General features: G+C 43.5%; 1 protein-coding gene across 3 annotated transcripts in view; it reads left to right on the plus strand.

The window, feature by feature from the left end:
- The window catches only part of LRP2 (LDL receptor related protein 2), a 278,226-nt gene that overhangs the window by 219,034 nt on the left and 39,954 nt on the right, over nucleotides 1-19,238 (plus strand). For all 3 annotated transcript variants that reach the window (XM_083153889.1, XM_083153890.1, XM_083153891.1), the window contains 4 exons: nucleotides 1,238-1,366; nucleotides 3,908-4,039; nucleotides 5,370-5,501; nucleotides 15,254-15,397. In XM_083153889.1, the coding sequence (XP_083010015.1) occupies nucleotides 1,238-1,366; nucleotides 3,908-4,039; nucleotides 5,370-5,501; nucleotides 15,254-15,397 (537 nt within the window). The remainder of the gene's footprint in view (nucleotides 1-1,237; nucleotides 1,367-3,907; nucleotides 4,040-5,369; nucleotides 5,502-15,253; nucleotides 15,398-19,238) is intronic.

Genomic DNA, 19,238 nt, shown 5'->3' on the forward strand with positions numbered 1-19,238 from the left:
GGCAGTTTGGGGCAACTGAGTGTGCAGCTCCTGGTGTGTTTCGCTTTCTACAAGGGACAGCCTTTTCCCCTTTGTAGAAACTGGCCCAGGATCTGACAGAATACTTCCTCCTCGGTTTTTCCTACTACTCATCAGTAACATGTTTGATCAACTGAGCAGTATTAAGGAGCGTACACATTAGATGATAAAATAAACAATACGCACCATATCAAAGATCATTAACAATATTTTCATGCATATCATCTAATGTGTATGCACTATATCGTTAAAGATGCGTGCTCCTGCGGAATGATAACGATGTCCCCCATTGTCTGCATATGCAGGGTGATGGAGGATATCACTCGTCGCAGCTGGCATAGTCAGTTATGCACTTGCCGATTCCAGCTTCCAGCTACAGTAGGTCCTGTCACCAATGAGGTTGCTGGGTACACATTATTGTCTAATGTGTACCCACACGTATAAGTTAATTGCTCCTCTGCTCTGTTCTGTTTTTGTCAGGTAAACAGATTATAGGTCGAAACTCACTTGGAGATGAGTGATTGATGGAATGCGCATGGGGAAAGTAGAACACAGTTGACATCCCCTCTTTGTGCTCATTCAACTACATTGCTAAAACATCCACCCGTGCTGCCCCACCATGTATCATTATAAATCTAAAATGACATTGTATTTTTTATTTATCCCAGAAAAAGGTATGTTTTGAGGGGATATGCCATAAACATACTGTAATAAATAGGCTTCTGAACTATAGACTGATGGTGTAAGGACTAAGGTGAAAGATAAATTAGTATATAGCAGTCACATATTTCCAACCATTTAAAAAAATCAGACAAACAAATATAAAAGTTGGCTAAAGCACTGTAGGTACCAAATGTACAGTTGTCATATAGTAGGTCAACAATTAATACAGTAGGTCACCAGTGTCTAGGTCAGTCTCAAAAGGCAGCTCCACATGGATGGTAAAGTATGACAATGTTAAAAAAAAAGTTAAATAAACTCTTTCCATGTGTCAACTATTGCCATATCGAACTTTTCTCTATGCTGACCTTGACCTATCGTCTGGATCCCCAAATGTACTACTTTTTTATTCCATTTTGCAATCCATTAAGTTACTCCTATTGTTAAGTACAAATAATGATGTAATGCCGACCGTCTTTTTGTTCGTTATAATATCCAAAATTATGAACTATTAGGAAAACAAGACTTAAGAGTATGGAACATTGTCTTGTTTTTCCAGGTAGGCCACCCACTCCTAGACCATGCAAAGAGGAGGAGTACAAGTGTGGCAACTCTTACTGCATCCCTCATCACTATGTCTGTGATAACTATGACGACTGCGGGGACAGTTCTGATGAAATTGGCTGTTGTAAGTATATATATATTTTTTTTTATCTTTAAGTATATAAATAAAAGTTAGGCTTTTGGCTTCTAAATAACTGTAGAGGTCTGCTGGTTGTTAGGGACCTGATCAGTTTTTCACCTGTATTAAAACACAATAAAACATTATTTAAACACTTAAGGGCTGATGCAAAGATGGCCACAAATCTTCTCGCACTGTACATTCTCCGGAGCAATGGCGTAACTACCATAGGTGCAAGGGATGCAGCTGCTATGGGGCCCGGAGCTGAAGGGGGCCCATCTTTGCTGTCTAAGTAATATGTTTTACATACATTTATCACCATCAGTTGCTAAATAGGGGGCCCTTACAAACTTTTGCTATGGGGCCCACAATTATGTAGGTACGCCTCTGCTCCGGAGCCAAGTATACGCAGCTGTGGGCAGTCCAGAGTTGTACACATCACAGGCACATGGAACAGAAAGGGTAGAACTGGGCTGTAACAGTGCACACTCATAGAGAGGGTATTTAAAATGATTGCGAGCTCTGCAGAGTTGTCAGGAACTTGTTGCATCAAGGTTAGGGCTGGTGGAAGAGTGCATCAGTAATGGTGATGGCTTTAAACCAGGGGCGTAACTAGAACTATGTGGGCCCCATAGCAACATTTTTAAAGGGCCCCCCATCATACGGGGAAACATCCCATGATGTCACCTGTCGGCACACCGGACAGTCCTCTTTGATGCTGGCACTTATCTACACATGAGGTTTTTTTTACCTAATTTGTTTGATTGTGGGGAGGAGTCTGTGGGTATTAATACACCTTGCTTGAAGCATGTTTTTTTTTATCCCTGAGGACGAGCTGTAGCTCAAAACAATTGTTGATTAAGACATGGAATTAAAGTCTTCATGCTTAAGAACCTCTGAGTGCTGTCCCTGCTATGTCATATAGGCACTCTTCAGGGGGAAGGTATGACATCCGCTGGGGTGCCTCCATCAGTGCAGATACTGTGTATACCAAGAAATAGCAGATGGCACTCCAGAGTCTACTTTAAGTGTATTTTATTCACCCTAAAATGTTTTGGGTGGACGCCCCTTGTTCCTGACAATGGGTGTCTTACCAAAACATGCTGGAATTTTGGTGTGAATAAAATCAATTTAAAGTAAACTCTGGAGTGCTGTCTGTCATTTCATACATACAAATACACTAAAAAGATGTGCACCTGGAAGCAGCCTAAGTTCTACTGGCAGCCAAGTGCTGTTGATTCCGGACACCTGCCTCAGTCGTCTGCCGTCGCTGTGTGCCCGCAGCCTGAGCTTCAGAGCTGCCTCTTCCGCCACAGACAGGTGCCTGCCTGCTAATAGCGCTGCTTAATGGGAGATTGGAGAGGGGACAGAGAGACGGAGGATGGGGGACGGAGGCTTTAGCCGCTTCATGTACAGATTCCGGAAACAAGCAGCAGTGCCGCTGTGCGTGGCTGGCAGACGCACATTGATGTGCTTGAGCTGCAGCAGCGCACAGCCGGTGCCGTGTTTAGTTTCAGTGTCTGCGCAAGAAGCAGCTTCACCTCTGTCCTTTTACCCAGTAAGTTACATGCCAGTCTTACAAAACTATAGAGGGTGCAGGGGATTGCCTCGGGCCCCTCAAGCCACCGGGCCCAACAGCAACTGCATCCCCTGCACCCTCTATAGTTACGCCACTGCTTTAAACCAAATAGTATGGACAGGGGTAGTAGGGCCACACAGAAGTGTACAACTTTGATTACAGGCAAAAAACACATGGGGCGAAATGTAATAGGGTGCGATTTTTTTCGTAAGAAAAAAATCGCACCAAATCGCATCTTTAAAAATCGCATTTTTGCCGCGAATTCGCATATGTAATGAGATGCGAATTTGCGGCAAAAAAGTGCGATATGGTGCGATTTCGGGCGCTTTTTTAGTCCTGAAAATGTGCGATTTTCGGGAAATGGGCGAAAACGGCATATTTTGCGGGAAAAATTGCAAAAAAAAAAAACCGCCTCCCATTACATTTCGGCCATGTTGTTCCTTTCACATAATGTTGGAGCAAGTTATGACTGACTTCTGTTCAGCTCTGCATCAGAACCTTAAAGTGAAGCATGTCCATAATGATAGAATTATTGTTGCTCTCAATATTGTGTATGTAGGACAGTGCAGTACTATTTACCCACTTTCAGGGAAGGACAAGATTTAGCACTGACTATGCCATAGGTATTACAAGTAAATACTCTCCACTGTCCACATTAGTGGCAGTAGACCACACATGCGCATACCCTGCCAAGTAAGTTGACCTAACCAAATCACTCCATTAGAAATTATTGGCCAAAATGTAATAGCCTCTGAGTTTGGCGGCGGTGCGAGATGCCGGACGGATTTGGAGGCTGTTTTAAAGGGGCAATCATTTACAAGACATGGTTTTGGCTTGGAAATGATCGCCATTTAAAAAACAAAAAACTCAGAGTTCGGCGCCACGCGGGATGCCGGCTGAACTCAGAGGTTTTTTGAAAAGGGCTATTACACTTGGCCACAAATATTTAATCTGTGTTTTACTTCTAGACGTAGGATCTGGACGGCACTGTGGAGAAAATATCTGTGAGCACAATTGCACTAATTTAGCTGCTGGTGGTTTTATTTGTTCCTGCCGACCAGGATATAAAGCCAGTGAAACTGACCGAAATTCCTGTATTGGTAAGTTGTGGAGTGAAGATTTATATATTGGTTACAGAGAAAGAACTAAATTGCGGCTCTTCGTTGTTTGAAAGATTGGGATTTTCAGGGCCTGTGGGTCACAGAAACTTCTTAAGGCTGATCTAAGTCAACAGCAACGATTAACATTTTACACAAGAGAATACTGCACTAAACTGTTCTAAATGGTTGCTATAGGTAATGTAGCGGTAAAAGGAAATCTCCATTCCTCCACAGTCTCTGCAGCAGTATTTTACCTCTAATCGCCTTCCTGCATTATCCAAAACAGCTGATTCTCTCTGTCATCTGTACATGCCGTCAAATCCTGGCTATCTGGTCAACGACAGCATACTCCTGGATCTGGCCACTGAACGATATTGTTAATGATATAATTCAGTGTGTATGCGCTATATTGTTTGTCAAGGAGTTCCAGGCAGTTCAAGGGAAAAAAAAGTTAACAATATTGTTAATGGACTATAACATATAATGTGTAACCAGGGTAATTCATTTCTTTTCTTTATTTAGAAACTAGAAAATGAGATGGTGGATGGGGGGTGTAGAATAAGGGCAGGAAGAGGGTAGGTTATGTGTTGTGTCACAACATGTGCTTGAAAGCCTCTTGCACTGTGCCAGAGTACTGTGGGGATAATGGTGCTGTGACTTCTCTATTGGTCATGCACATACGTCTCGGTAAATGGTTCCAATGCGGTTGCTGCCACCACACTTGGGATCTTTATTGAATAAGTACATGGTGAAACAGTACAGTTGTCACAATCGCTGAGGTTTGTAGTGAGACACCCACCGGAGGTTTTAAGGATCTGCTGCATTTGTGGAAGATGCAGACATCAGAAGCACATAAGGAAATCAAATGTTCTTTGGTGCCTGGTCCAGAGGATTAGAGGAGACAGCTGACAGCCGGGTCCTGGCACCTGCACAATGGAGCTGACAGGTGCTAAACACTGGCTTTTAAATGGTATGCAGTCATTAGATCTACAGTGTCTGTGTTGACAGTCATAAGGTTGACCACTGTTGGTCAACAGGGTCAAAAGGTCAACAGGGTCAAAAGGTCAACATGGTCTAATGGTTGACAGTCAAAATGTCGACAAGTTCAAAAGGTCAACATTCAAAAGGTCGACATGAGATGATTTTTTTTTTCTAGATGAACAAAATCAGCGCATACAGCACAATCCTATAGTATTATACCTCTAACATAATCAGCAAAAAGGAAATAATCAGAACAGTTAAAGTTCTTCCAAACCTTTGTCAGGTGCTATTGTTACAGGAAATATATTCAATCTATTATTTACAAATCTTACCGTTCTTATTTGTTTAGATGTTAATGAGTGTGACTTATATGGAACATGTCCACAAGACTGTAGGAATACCAAGGGGAGTTATGAATGCTTCTGCGCTGAAGGTTTCCGATCCGTTGGCGACCAAGAAGGAAAACAGTGTGCTGCTGATGGTATGACAAATGTATTGTAAGATGCGGCATCAGTAATTGCTGGGATATAGCCAACATTGCTTAGGTTACCTGCTGATATAATGGTCTTTTTCAGCTCTTTATGACTGTACTATAAGGAAGGTACAGCAAGTAGATCAATGGTTAAGTGCACAAAGTATATAATGAAGACACTGACAGGGATCATTCTTCCAAGCTCGTTAACGGTCTTTTAAACAGTAACCGATTTCTGGCTCATGTTTTTAGCTATAGTCATCATTAGCTGTGCAGTACATGTCAAATGCTCGTATAACTTGATCCAATGTCTTGAGAAGGGAAGAGTAGACCAGTTGTCTTAAGAACAAGAAATTATTCCCTAGGGAATATGCAGGCGCTTTGACACGAGCTGTTGCCTCAATGTAAGCTGCTGCTCAAAATGTGGGGGTAGTCACTCCCCACCAAAAAGACAAGAAAAGGGACAAGCACAAGGCGAGTCGAGCAGCGCTATGAATAATAATGCCAGATGATTGGAAATATATGAAATGTTTTACTCACATTAAAAATTACAATAAAAGTGATCACTGGTTGTAGTAGCTGAGTGTATATTACCACATGTAGAACCAGGTCCCAGGTTAGTGGAGGTTAAGCTGAAGTCCTCACGATATACGCGGTGTAGCTGTCTTACCGCTGGAGGGTGTATCAGTCGTTGGAACTCACTGGTGTACTTTTACCCATTTATTGGGAGGCGAGAGTGGTTGCAAGAGTCACCAAAGGGAGTCCTTTTCAGCGAGCCACCACCTGGGGTATCACTGGATGAATTGGGGAAATCGGCTTCCGTGCACAGTGGATTGTGGGCACATGTGTGCACAGGATGATTTTTGCAGATGTCCTGAGAAAACTGTGCACGGTGTCCGCCGCTGTATGGGGGGGATTCAAGTGAAAAGATGGAGAGTCCACGATTTAGGAGGCAATGATTTGTAGGATCCAGAGGCTGGGATGAAGCACCTTACGCGTTTCACTGCGTCCTGCAGCTTTATCAAAGGTGTTTTGGCTGTGTACCTGGCTCAGGTATTTATACCTTACTTAGGGGCAGATGTATGAACGGTCGTTATGGGGGAGAAGGGGTATTAGCGCACGTTATGTGCACTGATACCGCTTCTCCCCCATGTATGAAGCGGCCGGGATGTGGTAATGGACAGGGGCGCTATGCGCCCCTGTCCATATCGGCGCTGCTATCAAAATGATAGCAGGCCGAATGTATGAACGGTCAGCATCGCTGACCGTTCCGCACGAAGCCGGGTTTGGCTTCGCCAGCATCAGGCTGGTGAAGCCCTATCTAAACAGCAGGGACAGCGCTGTCCCTGCTGTTAGGTCTGGGCTGCGCTGGGGATCTCGCGTGAACAGCGAGATCCCGCGCATGCCCAGTGCTGCCGGCCGGGGGACAGGAGATAGCGCTTCAGTATTAACTGATGCGCTATCTTCAGAAAGGGACATCGCCGAAGGGGGGAGTTAACGCTCCCCCGCTTCGGCAGACAAGATGTTAATACATCTTGTCGATGTCCCTTCCTGCTTCGCCTCGCTATTGAGGCGAAGCCGGAAGTATCATAGCGGCGCGATAAGCGCTGCTATGATACATCTGCCCCTTAATGAGGGAGTGAGTAACACCTGTTAGGTCCAATCATCGGTGTAAAAGCAGTTTTATTAACAATTTTTAATAAATAGATGTGGAAGCAGACATATATCTATAAGAAGAAATGAATAGTTATCATTTATAATAAAGATTATTACACAAGACAAAAATAGCCATGTATAAGCTCCGATCACATGATCGGGGTCACAAGTTCATAATATGCATATGCCACAAATGATCGGCATTATTATGCCACTATGGTAATATATTTGCTGCATGTACCAAATATATTACCATAGTGGCATAATAATGTTTTTTTGTCTTGTGTAATAATCTTTATTATAAATTATAACTATTCATTTCTTCTTATAGATATATGTCTGCCTCCACATCTATTTATTAAAAATTGTTAATAAAACTGCTTTTACACCGATGATTGGACCTAACAGGTGTTACTCACTCCCTCATTAGGTAAGGTATAAATACCTGAGCAAAACAGCCAAAACACCTTTGATAAAGCTGCAGGACGCAGTGAAACGCGTAAGGTGCTTCATCTCAGCCTCTGGATCCTACAAATTATTGCCTCCAAAATCGTGGACTCTCCATCTTTTCACTTGACTCTCCCCCATACAGCGGCGGACACCGTGCACAGTTTTCTCAGGACATCTGCAAAAATCATCCTGTGCACACATGTGCCCACAATCCACTGTGCACGGAAGCCGATTTCCCCAATTCATCCAGTGATACCCCAGGTGGTGGCTCGCTGAAAAGGACTCCCTTTGGTGACTCTTGCAACCACTCTCGTCTCCTAATAAATGGGTAAAAGTACACCAGTGAGCTCCAACGACTGATACCTCCAGCGGTAAGACAGCTACACCGCGTATATCGTGAGGACTTCAGCTTATCCTCCACTAACCTGGGACCTGGTTCTACATGTGGTAATATACACTCAGCTACTACAACCAGTGATCATTTCCACTGATTATTGCATGAATCCATTGAGGCTTGGCTCTTTATTTTACCTTCATTCCAATTTACTTTTATTTCCCCCCTATATTGTTATATTGTATTGTAATACTGTGTATTTTATTGTAATTTTTAATGTGAGTAAAACATTTCATATATTTCCAATCATCTGGCATTATTATTCATAGCGCTGCTCGACTCGCCTTGTGCTTGTTCCTTCAGTTGTCTTAAGAGACTAAGGGGTCTATTTATCAAAATCCCTATATTTTGTCTCCTAATACTGCTGCGTATCAGCGCTTTATACGCATTGTGGAAGTTTTCACCATTATTTGTATGTATCGGCTAGTGCATGTTCATACTCACAGATCATTATAATTATTACCATACAGACATTTATTGACCATCAGTTAATGTTAGGGCAATGGGTAAATGTGGTCTTGTGTAGTCCACACTATTGTTTTCATGTGTTACTCACCAGGATTTCCATAAAAGTGGTATTTAATTAATAGAGTTGAAATTAAGATTAAAGTAAGGAATATGTATATAATTAAGGAAACTCACTAGATCACTGCTAATCCAGTAGGTTGAGGGAGGAGCAGAGGAGAATACTGCAGATTATGGATAAAATACTACTAGCGGCATCTGAAGATTACATTTATTTAAGCCTACAATCTCACAAAAGCAAGGATTATACTTACGATAATACCTTTTCTTCGGAATACTTCATGGCAGCCATTACATTGGGTTCATCCCTCTCTCTCTCTCTCTCAATTAGACAGGTAGTTTTTTCCCCTAGGACCAGACTCCTCCTCTTCCATATCCTATATAACTGAGCACCTCCCCTCTGACCATAGTCTTTTGAATGTCTCCGCCCAGATCCTAGGGAAAAAACAGAAACAGGGAGGGCTAAAAAAATATAGGCTGCCATGAAGTATTCCAAAGAAAAGGTATTATCGTAAGTATAATCCTTGCTTTCTCCTTCATACTTCATGGCAGCCATTACATTGGGATGTACCAAAGCAGTAGGGAGGGCTATACAATACCTCAAGCCAAAGCTTGCCTCAGGACTTCACCTCCAAACCGCACTTCTGCCACATCCAGGGCGTAATGCTTAGAAAACGTGTGTAGAGACGACCACGTGGCTGTCTGACATATTTCTCTGGCTGACACATTTGCCTCTCTCGCCCATGATACCGACATTGCCCGTGTGGAGTGTGCTTTAATACCCTCAGGGACTGGACGTCCTACTTTTCTGTAGGAAAAGGAAATAACATCTTTAAGCCATCTTGAAATTGTTTGTTTTGCCGGCACAAATCCTTTCTTCGCCCCTTGCGGAATCACAAACAAATTTTCTGACTGTCTGAAAGCTGCAGACCTGTCCAAATAAATTTGAATGGCTCTGACCACGTCCAACGTGTGTAACTTTTCTTCTCTTTTATCTGTCGGATTTGGATAGAAACAAGGTAATATATTATTTAAATGAAAAGAAGACACCACTTTTGGTTAAAAAGAATGTTTAGTCTTTAAGACCACTTTGTCCTGAAAAATTTTCAGATACTGATCCTGTATACATAAAGCTTGGAGTTTCCCGACCCTTCTGGCCGAGGTGATCGCCACTAGGAAGGCTACTTTCCATGTCATAAATTTGAGATTTGCTCTATCTAATGGCTCAAATGGTGCTGACATGAGTCCATTCAGGACCAGATTAAGATCCCATTGTGGAATCATAGATCGAATCCTCGTGCGAATCCTCTTGATAGCCTGAAAAAACCTTCTTATCAGACTGTGATCAGCAAGTTTTCGGTCCAACAAAACACTTAATGCTGATATGTGCACCTTCAGTGTAGACCCTGCTAACCCCTTGTTGAAACCGTCACATAGGAATTGCAGCACCTGCGATATGTTCGCCTTTGTAAACTGAAACCTTCCTTTGGACCATTTGGCAAAGATTCTCCAGACTCTGTAGTAAATATCGGATGACACCTTTTTCCTAGCCTGAAGAAGTATTTCAATCACCTCCGGTGACAAATGTTTTCCTCTCAACTGTTGCCTCTCAAATTCTACGCCGTCAATGACAATTTATGAGGATCTTGACATGTGACTGGTCCCTGGGACAGCAGATCCACTGAAACTGGCAGGAACAGGGCTCTGCCACTGACATACTCTCCAGCATCGGGAACCAAGCCCTCCTGGGCCAGAACGGTAGGACTATTATCACCTGACACCTCTCTGTCCTGATTTTCCACAGTATCCTGTGAATGAGGGAAAAAGGCGGGAACACAAAAGCTAGAGCATAGTTCCACTTCTGCGACAGGGCATCGATCCCGCACGACCCCTGCGTCTGGTACCTTGAGAAGAATCGGGGGACTTTTTTGTTGACTGATAATGCCATGAGGTCTATTTCTGGCACGCCGAAGCGCTCTACTATTAGCTGGAAAACCGACTGATTTAGTTCCCATTCGCCTGGAACTAATGTACTGCGACTCAAGAACTCTGCAATTTGGTTTTCCTCTCCTGGAATGTGCAACGCTGAGATAGACTGGAGATTTACTTCGGCCCAAGACATTATGTTCCCACCTCGTCTAGCAACACCCGACCTCTTGTACCCCCTTGGCGGTTGATATAAGAGACCGTTGTGATGTTGTCTGAGAACACTCGAAGATGGGTTTCTTTGATATCTTCTGCAAAGAATTTTATCGCCTGCCATACTGCCCTCAATTCTCTGTGGTTTGATGACCATTCCTTTTCTAGCATCGACCACCTTCCTTGGCACGATTTGCCCAACCCGTGTGCCCCCCAACCGGAGGCGCTGGCATCTGTAGTTATTACTGCGAATGTTGGACTTTCTAGTGCCCATTTTCTTTCTCTCAGACGTTCGTAACTCCACCATACCAGAGACTCTCTTACTGCGTTTGGGATTTTTATTATCTGATCCAATGACATGTGGCTTTTGGAGAATCTTAGAAGGAACCATTGCAGTGGCCTCATCCTCCATCTCGCCCAAAGAGTTACCTATACTACTGAGGCCATCATCCCCAGTAAACTCATTGCAGTTCTTAGGGATATGTGGGGATCGTTGTAAATAAGTGTAATTAACTGCTGGATTTTTTCGCACCTTCTTTCTGAGAGGGATATTTGGAAAGACACTGTGTCCACTAGGATACCTAGAAATTGAATGCTCTGAGAAGGAATGAGTCGGCTCTTCTCCCAAATGATCATCCACCCGTGATCTTGAAGAAACTTGATGGTGTAATCTCGTGCGATAACACTTTCTTCCTCGGACCGTGCTGCTATAAGTATGTCGTCTAGATACGCCCATAACATAATCTTCTGTCTTCTTAGTCTTTCTACTAGAACCACCAGAACCTTTGTGAAGACTCGAGGGGATGAAGTTAGGCCGAACGGCAGGCACGTGAATTGAAAATGCTTTTCTTCTATGGCGAACCTCAGATATTTTCTGTCGCCCGGAGAAAAATTGGGGTGTGAAAATACGCATCTTTTAAATCGATTGCCACTAGATAATCGTCTTTTCTGATCCCCATCAAAATCGATTTGGTTGTTTCCATGTAAAACTTCTTTTTTCTTAGGCGATCGTTTAAACTCCTCAAGTCGAGGATAGTTCTGAATCCGCCTGACACCTTGCTTATCACAAACAAACGGGAGTAATATCCTAGTCCCCTTTCTATTTCTGGGACTTCTTCTACCACATTTGTGTCGATAAGTGCTTGCAAACTTAACTTTAAAACCTCTTTTTCTGTTTCTAGCAGAGGCACTCTGGAACTCAAAAACTTTGCCAATCTTGGCCTTGAAAGAAACTCCAAACGGTAACCTTGTGTTACTATCTCTAGCACCCATTTGTCTGAAATGCTTTGCTCCCACATATGAGCAAACTCTAGAAGCCTCCCTGCTACTGGAACCTGCTCCATGGGGCATCTGGCGTCACTGTTTCTGACTTGCGCCAGAGCTTTTGCCTCTCTTTTTGATGTATTGGCGAAAAAATGCACGCGTTGTACCAGAAGAGTACCTGTCGCGAAACGGCCTACCCGGCCTGTATGATCTGGCTTGCCTGTATGACTGCCTGTTGGAGTAGGACTGAAACCTGCCTCTCTTATCTTGAGGCAACCTCATGGATTTGCCACCCGACATCCTCTGAATCATGAGGTCGAGTTTACTTCCAAATAGAAAGGCACCTTCATATGGAAGTGTCGCAAGTTTATTCTTGGAGTGCGAATCTGCCGCCCAAGATTTCAACCAAAGGGCCCTTCTGGCCACAACCCCTGAAGTTAGAGACTTGGCAGAGAAATCCAAAACATCTAATGACGCCTCACAGACGTAATCTACCGCCATCTGAATCAGCCACTAGGCGAGCATTTTCAACCCAGGTACTTCACCACAATTTTGTTCACACTTCACCACAATTCTCAATTTCTCTTGGATCTTGCAGTCCAATTAGAGTGAGATTATACACAGTTTTCGACCATTAGAAAGTAATTAAGATAACAATAAGTTGTACTGCCAGACAGTGTGCCATTTGTTACGCATTTATTAGATATGTGCTTATGATAACCAATATGGTTAATTGAAGACGTGCTTAGTCTGAAATAATCCTTTACAGGAATACGCTGATATTACAGCCATATTGAACAGAGGCATTTAGCCCATTTTCAGACCCAGATATCATATTTTCACGATCTTTTCTCAATTTTTTCTATTCATGTTATCTGTATGTCCTCGTCTCATGTTCGTCTCTTGATCCATTAACAGGATCAATTTTAGTATTAATAAAGTTGATATTTTAGACTGATACGTTTATATTATAGAAGGCAGTGCCCCACCCGGGAGTTTCTTTCCTGATATTCTCCCTTGAATATCAACCCGTTTCCAATTGTACTTACCATACTCCCCGGGAGCACCTCCACAACGAGATTATAACATAATTTACTCACTCACATGTTGACTGGAGTTTAACCTTCTTACCTGCTAGCAAATCAGTCCTGTGCACCTGGCCCCCATCCCCTCCCCCTTTCCCCATTTTGCCATCTGAATCTGCACCAGACTCTTGCCCATCTGGTCACGAGATGCTCTGTCCTGCAAGTCATCCTGCAATGCTGCACACCAAATTCTTAATGCTCTGGAAAGGGAAGCTATGGCTACATCTGACTTCATCGACACCGATGTTGATATATGTAACCGCTTTAATGCACTGTCCATTTTTTTCTCCATGGGGTCTTTTAAGGACGCACCGTCCTCCAATGGTATGGTTTTACGAGTGGTGACTTCAGATACGGCTGCATCTATCTTAGGGATGTGACTCCATTTCAAAAAGTCCTCATCCTCAATAGGGAACATTTTATCGACCCTCTTAAAGGAACCCACTCGCTTGTCTACATTACTCCATTCTTTAGTTAATATGTCTTTAACAACTTTATGGACAGGGAAGCACCTGCCCTTCCTTGATCTATCCTTAAACAGCGTGTCCAACTCTGTCTTTACTGGTTGTTTGTAATTCAGAGTTTTATAGAGGTTCTTCAACACCACTTCTACTAAACCTAAATCAAATAGTCGTTCCTCTTCAATGACTTCCCCTGACTCAGCAGTGGAATCACCTGAGGCATTATCATCAGACCCAAAAATAACTGATCCACCATTATCATCCAGATCCAAACTGGTTTGTGATCTAGATCTCTTGCTGCTAGAAAACTCCTTTTTTTATACAAAATTCTTCTCCATCCATTCTTTAAGCTCAGAGATTTGATTAGACACAGAAGCAGCTTCTTTCTTCTGCAGACAATTTCTACACAACACATTTTCCCCAGTAAATGATTTGTCACATTCAGGGCATATCTTATCCAATCTCTTCTTAGCTGATTTCTTTTTTGCAACCACAGGCACACTAAAACGACAAAAGAAATGTACTAACTATCTTTCCTAACCTCAGCAAAAAGTAAAGAACCAGTCCTCACAGAGGACTCACCTGGGCAGCGGTACGTTTGGTTTGGGAGAGGCATCCTCCATAATGTGCAGCGCTAGTACTCAGTACACTTCCTTGGCTGACTTCTCCACACACACTGTGAGTAAGTAAACAGCAGCGCCTGTTACACCGTCCAGGCGCTATCAATACCGGCACTTCCGGTATTTGAAACGCACGCGGCCTGCTGTGGAACGCAGACCGCGTGTATGCGCGCTGGAAGTTGCGCGTCACTTCCTCCGGCGCTTGCCGCACGGCACAGCTACAAACACACGGCGGGACTAGTGACCATGCCGGACATGCTGCCGCTGCCTCTCCCCCTGCTCCGGACAACACCACTGGCGTCCAGCCACCGCTACTCGGACATACATTTGTGGTGAGTCCTCCATACAGAATATCCGGCACATCCAGTACTGCCATTTTTCTTAGGGTTTCTAGGCACCGCCAACCCATAGTCTAGAGCAGAAAGATCCATGTCGCCGGCTCGGATCACTACACAGGGTAAGGCACCGCCATCCCCTCGCTGCCAGGTCATATATCTATCTCCTAAAATAGCTAACCTAACTACCTGTTACAGACAGAGGAGACCGGAAAAAAGACTATGGTCAGAGGGGAGGTGCTCAGTTATATAGGATATGGAAGAGGAGGAGTCTGGTCCTAGGGGAAAAAACTACCTGTCTAATTGAGAGAGAGAGAGAGAGGGATGAACCCAATGTAATGGCTGCCATGAAGTATGAAGGAGAAATATTTATTTTAAGGGATTAATAAATTGGAAAAGCTCTATGTTCTATTTGACCAGAGACTTATACCACCCCACCATACACACACATCACGTGGCAGATCCATAGGATTCTGATTGATCCTCTGCTGTCAGTGTCTGAAGGCTCAACTTTTTGTAGTTGGTCCGATGAACAGATCACCAGTGGGCAACTAATATCCTCTTAAATCTGTGCCTTGGTGTGTGGCAGCAACTTCTGCCAGAATTATCACTTCATGACTAGATGTAGCCCTGCCACACCACAGTCAGCTGCAATAGAAAGGCCAGTGGCCAATGCCTGGTCTAACACAGGTTGCTGCTAATGCTATTGGCTTACCATATCAATTCCCAGCACTGTGTGACATGATGGAGATTCTATATAATGACAATATCAGCTCAATAAGCACATCCACACATAGAAGAGCACAAATGTATCTTGTATTATACTATTACAGGTATCTCCCCGTTGCTGCTGCTGCCAGACAATGTGCGGATAAGAAGATACAACATGTCATCTGAAATATACTCTGATTATATTGAAAATCAGCAGCATATCCAAGCCCTGGATTATCACTGGGACCCCGAGGGAATAGATCTCAGTAAGTGTCCATGTATTTATTTCTAGTGTTACATCACTCTGTATCTTTATCACTCTATTGTTTTACATGTTTGTATTGCTGTATTTTTCCTATATCATTGTGTGTAGCCACAAATGGAGCCCAATGCCTGGACATAATCTGATTTTACCATATTCCAACATGACCGTAAAACTGAACAGTATTTATAATAGTGTGAAAAGATATGAGGATGATACTTATTAGCCATCTCCCACAGGCTGGGATGGCCATCGAGAGACTCGCTAGTGGTAGTTATCATAGGGTAGGGCCATTTTAACAGTATTATTCCCCCCACCCCCCTCCCAGGAAAAGCAGTGCAGTGGGGCACCTACCTACACAACCTAACCTCTCTCGCTGCTCCTCACTGATAATGTTGGGTGGGATGACGTCATGCCCGACATCCAATGCAACCACTGGAGGGGGACGACAGGGGGAGGAGGAATGCCAGACAGTGCTGACCAGCGCTATCAAAGATTGCCGTAAACATGTTATTTTTGATTTTTGATTCGCCCTGCCCTAGGCTGGTTTGGGCCCCTATGCTTGTGGGGCCCCCGGACAGAAGCCCATCCAGCCCAGTGGAAGAGATAGCCCTGTCACAGGCTCCCTTGCGATAAATGGGGAAGCTATTTGCCACATATTTTAAAAGGACAGGGCCGGTAAACAGAAACAATTACAGGGATAACTATGACTTCATTATTATGATTGTTCAATAAAACATATGGAAATAACTGTTGTACTGTATGTACAGCAAGACTAATTTTCTTACATATGTGGCTGGTACGAGCCATGTTATTGCTTTATTGATGTATATTTACATATCCTCTATTGATTCCACAGGAAGTGTGCCTGAATTTTCCCCCATCCAAAATATAATGAATCGAAAATAAATGTCTATACTAAAACAATGTAAACCTGTTGTACCACTTATTGGCATCAGGACTGGTACAATATACAATAGAATGTACATTACACAAAGGTAGGCAGCAGTTCCAATACATGTACAGTATAGTATATGGAATCCCATTTTACTCCTGGCCCATACAGTACAACCTGTGGCTCTCCACTTATTGCAGCACCACAAGTTAGAGAGGTTACTGGTTCTACACACAAATCACATTGATAATGCTAGTTAGCAGATTCTTTTTGGTGAGAATTAACTTTTTATCCTAAATCTCATATGTATCATCTTAAGATGTAATAAATGACTTCAATAGTTGATTGTCACCTTCAACTTTAATCAATTTATACAACAAAAAATGGGTTAAGACACATGAAGTCGGATCATAGGTGCACTTAGAAATGAAATGAAGGGTGTTCATATTTAATAAACTTAGGTAACTAATTAGACTGGTACTATTTGTGGTACTTGTGTATTATTACGGCACCCATCGCATCGCAGACCATAAGGCATGCGATGGCATGCGATGCGATGTTCCCAGTGTCCCCCGATGTCATACAATGTTAAAATTGTATGGCATTGTATATGGCATACAATGCCATATAATGCGATGCGATGCGATTATAATTTGTATAAGCACCCTAATGGGGGCTTACAATGTTAAATGGACCCCCACGCCACCCCCACTATGAAAGTGAACCCGAAGCGTGGCGAGCGCAGCGAGCCCGCAAGGGGCGGCGGTACGCGTCCTCCGACCTTTTCATACCCCCACTATCCACGTCGGCGTGGAGTTGACTTTATATAGTGTGGTGAGCGCAGCGAGCCCGAAGCGTGGCGATCGTAGCGACGCGGAATACATGTAAAGTAATACGCGTCCCCTCTGCGCTCGCCACGCTTCGGGCTCGGTGGCTCGCTACGCTCGCCACACTATATATAATCAACTCAACGCCGACGTGGATAGTGGGGGTATGAAAAGGTCGGAGGACGCGTACCGCCGCCCCTCGGGGGCTCGCCATGCTTCGGGTTCACGTTCATACTGGGGGTGGCGTGGGGGTGCATTTAACATTGTAAGCACCCATTAGGGTGCTTAAAAGCACCCATTAGGGTGCTTATACAATTTAAAATCGTATAGGGCGCTTAAATCGCATTGCTGTGCATCGGGTGTATGGCATGCGATGGCATGCAATGCGATGAAAAATCGTGCGACTTAATATCGGGGGCGCCGTGATAATACACAAGTACCCTATTTGTTTTGAAACCTAACTTTCATTATAAATATAAGTGTTTATAGCAGACACCATAAGCAATGGTTAGCAAAATATAAGGTTCAAAGAATATGGTCTACATACTTTTCGCTAATACTGGCACTGAGATCGAGAAACTGGTAAGTGGTTTACTGTGATCATTGGACCTGCATATGTTCAAAGTGCAGTACTGTATTACATAAGCTGCACTTTGGGCCTTATTCTAGTTCACTCTTTCTGACAAATTCCTTCTTAGATGGACAAAACCATGTGTACTGCAGGTGGGGCAGATGTAACATGTGCAGAGAGAATTACATTTGGGTGGGGTTTTACTTCAAAGTGAGATCTACTGTATATTGCAGTGTAAAAATAAAGCAGCCAGTATTTACCCTGCACAGAAACAAAATAACTAACCCAAATCTTTTTCTCTCTGCACATTTTACATCTGCCCCCCTGCAGTGCACATGGTTTTGTCCATCTAAGAAGGATTTTGTCAGAAAGAGTGAATTAGAATAAGGCCCTTTGTTTGGGGCAGGATATACCTTGTTACCTGCTAGTTATGCAACATTCATGGGCTGATGACAATCGCTGTAAAATTCAGCATTCGGAACCCCCCATCCAGAAATCCTTTGTTTGCTCCTGCACACTAGATGAGGATTACTTTTGCACAGTATTCCTGAACTACTATTTAAACAGGTACCATAGGAAAATAAGTTTGTAGAAATGATCCATTTATTATACAGTATAGACTCTAAGCATATGTTGTATATAATATACTTATACAAAAATATTTTGCAATTATTAAAAAAATGGAAGAAATACAAGATCACTGACAATATTCCTTGACCTGGGGCTCCATGCAAGATCTCACCTCATGGGGTATCACTGATTCTTGAGAATGGTGAGGAATCAGCCCAGAACTATACGGGGGGACCTAGTCAATGACCTCAAGAGAGCTGGTACCTCAGTCACAAAGGTTACCATTAGTAACACACTACATGGTCATGGATTCAAATCCTGCAGCTCCCGAAAGCTCCCCCTGCTTAAGCCAGCACATGGAATGAAATGGCAATATTATAATCAGCAATTTAGGTTTGTTACAAAATCCCATGAATACCGTTTATTTAAATTCATAAATGCACCTATAATCCAACTGCTCTTGTTCCCCTCCCTCTATTCTTTTTTGAGGAACTACAAATCCAAGCATTCACTGCCAACCTCTAGCAGATGGGTGCCGGACGGGATCCCGACAGTCATTTACCCGACGTCGGGAACCCGACTGTCAAAACGGCGACAGCCGGGTGCCCGACGGTCACCCGCTATTTTCCCTCGTGGGGGTCCACGACCCCCATAGAAGGAGAATAGAATAGGTGGCTCGCGTGGCGAGCGCAGCGAGCCTGCAAGGGGCTTTTTTTGCACTCGCCATGCTGTCTGACTCCGGGCAGTTGGGATCCCGACGTCGGGATAGTGACTGTCGGGATCCCGACTGTCCCATACCACACCCTAGCAGATATGGTATGTTGGGGTTTGCAGCTGAATGACAGCTGATGAGAGAAATACAGTATTGCATACAATAAATCTGATTTAGATCATATGTATGTATGATCATATGTACTGCTGGCGTATCGGCTCACTGGTTGCTTTTTCTTCAATCCTTATAATGTAGAACTACTTATAAGGC

The sequence above is a fragment of the Crinia signifera genome, chromosome 7 (genome assembly GCF_055691185.1).
Source record: "Crinia signifera chromosome 7, ASM5569118v1, whole genome shotgun sequence".
Classification (NCBI taxonomy): Eukaryota; Metazoa; Chordata; class Amphibia; order Anura; family Myobatrachidae; genus Crinia; species Crinia signifera.